The sequence below is a fragment of the Nuphar pumila genome, chromosome 1 (genome assembly GCF_984573655.1).
Source record: "Nuphar pumila chromosome 1, dmNupPumi1.hap1.1, whole genome shotgun sequence".
In the NCBI taxonomy this organism is placed as follows: Eukaryota; Viridiplantae; Streptophyta; class Magnoliopsida; order Nymphaeales; family Nymphaeaceae; genus Nuphar; species Nuphar pumila.
In genome coordinates this window covers 2,341,658-2,344,965 of record NC_143249.1, presented here as the reverse complement: position 1 = coordinate 2,344,965, position 3,308 = coordinate 2,341,658, and the positions used below count along the sequence as shown (strand labels likewise).

The following is a 3,308-nucleotide window of genomic DNA, read 5'->3' as shown; positions in this document are numbered from 1 at the left end:
ACATCAACGACGCCCGGCTCCTGGCCAAGCTCTTCGACCTCGTCGCCTTCACCCACGTGATGCACCTCGCCGCCCAGGCCGGAGTCCGGTACGCTATCGAGAACCCGGCGTCCTACGTGCACAGTAACGTCGCCCGGCTCCAGGGTTAGGAAATTAGGGAAGGGAGTTAGGGTTAGTAAACAGTTCATCTGAGTTGGGGGCGGGGATGGGGCGGGGCCGGGACGGGGATGGGCCGGGGGCGGGGCGGGGATGGGCCGGGGCGGGGCCGGGGCGGGGATGGGGCGGGGCGGGGCGGGGCGGGGGAACGTGCCAGTCCATCCCCGCCTCCACCCCCGGACGGGGATGGATTTTAACCTTCATCCCCGCCTCCATCCCCGTTTCATACCCTTCATCCCCGGTCCAAACGGGGCGAGGCGGGGCGGGGCCCCGCTTTCCCCCGGTCCACTGCCATCCCTAGCCACAGCTGCCCGGTGAACCTGTTCGTGCTGAGGTTGAGGGATCGATGCCCGACGCACCCGTCGAAGCAGCCAAGTATATCGCTGGAGAAGTGGTTGGACGAGAGGTCGACGGTGATGAGGCTTCCACAACTGGGCAAAAAGCTCGACTTGATCCCCCCTCAGAGCCGATTCACCGAGACGTCGAGCGTCTTGAGGTTCACCAGCTCAGAGAAGTGGAGCTCTCCCTCGAGGATGTTGTAGGAGAGGTTTAGGTAGCGGAGGGCGGCGCACTGACCGAGATCGGCTGAAATCCGTCCACTGAGGGCTTTGCCGGAGAGGTCGAAGGAGTCGAGCACGGTGAGTGAGGAGAAGCACGGGTAGAGCTCACCCTGAGACGTGGAGTAGGAGAGGTCGATCCCAGTCACACGTCCCTCTAAGCACGTGACTCCCTGCCAATGGCAAGGCAACATGTCGTCCTCCTTCCACGCCTCGTACTTCTCGTGGTTCATCGTGTTATTCAGGCTGAGGAACCTCTTGAAGCCTAACCCATTTATTAAACGGGTCAGCTGGGTTGGCATACCCCTAACACGAACCCGACTCATTTAATAAATGGGTTAGGCGGGTCGACCCATTTACGATGCGAACATGTTTAAGCCAAACTCAAACCCGGCTAAGAAGCGAGTTGGCAGGTCATGTCAGATTTTGCCACCCCTAATGATATGTATATTAGAAAGAGAATGTTTTTGTGATAGCATATCTATGTTATAATTTATAACATGTATTATGATAAAATTATGGTTAGACTTGAGTTTTTTTATTCTAGTCGTGTCATGTAGCCTTTATATTGAGATTAGCCTGTATAACTTCTTAAATCTTGGAAGTGACAACCTATGGAAAGGAATACCTGGTTCGCAGTCAAAGTACAACCACAATGGAGAGTGAACCGCCAATGATTTAATGATATAGAGATTTTACATTGTTGCGTGCTTAGTATGAGATAAGTGTGAATCCTAATATCATTCTGAGATTGAGAGTGAGACCTATCGTGATCATTTAACAATATCACTCATCAGAGAATGAGTGAAACACATGCTTGAGAATATAGTTTAATGTAATAAACTTAAAATATGACTTAGGGTTATGTTCACACAATATTTGAGACTCTAGATAACCATGGATGGTTGAAAGACATCATGGTTAGGATGTAGTATAAACCAATGCCGAGATTGAGTTTGAGCCTGACCTCCCAGCTAACTATCGGTGGAGTTCAATTTTTGTTTTATTGTAGTGCCTGGTGATTCGAGGATCATTGAAAGTTTATGATTCATAGTCTGACCAACATAATAGAATTGAGGTGTTCTATGCGGGTTGCTACACCCATAAACATCTATGACAAGTATAGCCGACCTAATATTTTAGTTTGGTGCGAGTGAGTATTTGAAAGAGTTAAATGAGAGAAATTAAAACATACAAACCTTGTGTGGTATGTCAAAAATTAAACTCAGACTAGGAGCTTAGAGCCCACTATATTTGTAAGTTAAAGCTCTTATTTGCTTAAAAATATTCTTTACTGTGTTGTGGACTCACCCCATATAATTACAACTGTGGGTTCCAAGCACACTACTGTAGGCAGGACATGATTGACTTCAATAGTTTTTATTTTCTTGTCATTGAACACTCATGTATTTGCGATTTTCTTTTATTATGAATGATAAACTTTGTTAAAAAAAATAAAAAAATTGTAACCATGTTTTCTCCTTTATATGAACTCTGGATGCTTTCTCTCTGAGAGTAATACCAACCGGACTCAAACTCTCAAAGTCCGAGATCAGGGTATTACATTTCCACATACAACTACTCCCATAGTCCTACAATGATTGTGTGGGCCTCATACCATTCAAATTTTATGGCACACAAATCACACTCAAAGTGTCTAGTGATTTGGGTATCTAAAGTACTACGGCATTTCAATGGTGTCCTCTGTAACTGTTATGTTGTCTCTTGTTTTTTTTCTTTCACTAGCATATATGGGTCAGTTCCCTCACCATTACTGCAGGTTGTAAATTTTCACTTGCAATTACTGTCACCCTTTTGATGATTGGGCTAGCCGGTGGGCCTGCTTCTGCTAATTCAGAGGCTTACATGATTATTCTTCCGAGTAGTGGCCCTTCTAATTAAGGAGGCTATGGCGCATTGGTAAGATCCTTTAATGGATTGAATTAATGTTCCATGTGCACACAAGACTTGAAATCTGACTCTTACCATTAAGAACATGGGCTGTGTAAACACCTTTAATTGGTTCAACTTCCTCTTTTGTTATGCGCCGCCTGTGATTATTAACTGCGTTCGGGATCCATTTGTTACCTCATCAAGAAATACACTTGGCATGCCAAACTGCTCCCAATTGATTCTGTGTGCCTGTAGCATATCAATACACAGCCACTCACACAGTCTTGCAATGCTTGTGTGGTTCTCAGATCATTCAAAATGTTATAGCACAGACAAATCACGCGCAAAGTGTCTGTAGTGATTTGGGTATCTGAAGTACTACAGCCTTATCACGGGCTCCCTGTAACTGTTATGGTGCCCCTTGTTTTTTCTCATTTGCACATATGGGCCTGTTCATTATTACTGAAGGTTGTACAATTGCACTCGCATTTATGGTCTCCGTTTTCATTATTAGGCTAGCCCACACAATTCAGAGGCTTACTCGATTATGATTCCGAGTATTGGTCCTTGCATGCAGGTTATGACACATTACTAAGTTCCTTCAAATCGCTTGAAGTAGTGTTCCATGTGCATATTACACTTGAAACCCTAGTTATTTCATGAATATTTGATAGATCCTTATGATCGAAGTTACTTTACCTT

The 3,308-nt window shown here is 45.4% G+C and overlaps 1 protein-coding gene across 1 annotated transcript; it reads right to left on the bottom strand.

Annotated features, from left to right (window-relative positions):
- Positions 1 to 616: 616 nt before the first annotated feature.
- Positions 617 to 946, bottom strand: LOC149847664 (receptor-like protein kinase 7). The gene has a single exon (XM_090001918.1). It carries the CDS (start codon positions 944 to 946, stop codon positions 617 to 619), a length of 330 nt encoding a protein of 109 aa, XP_089858044.1.
- Between the last annotated feature and the right edge of the window lie 2,362 nt (positions 947 to 3,308).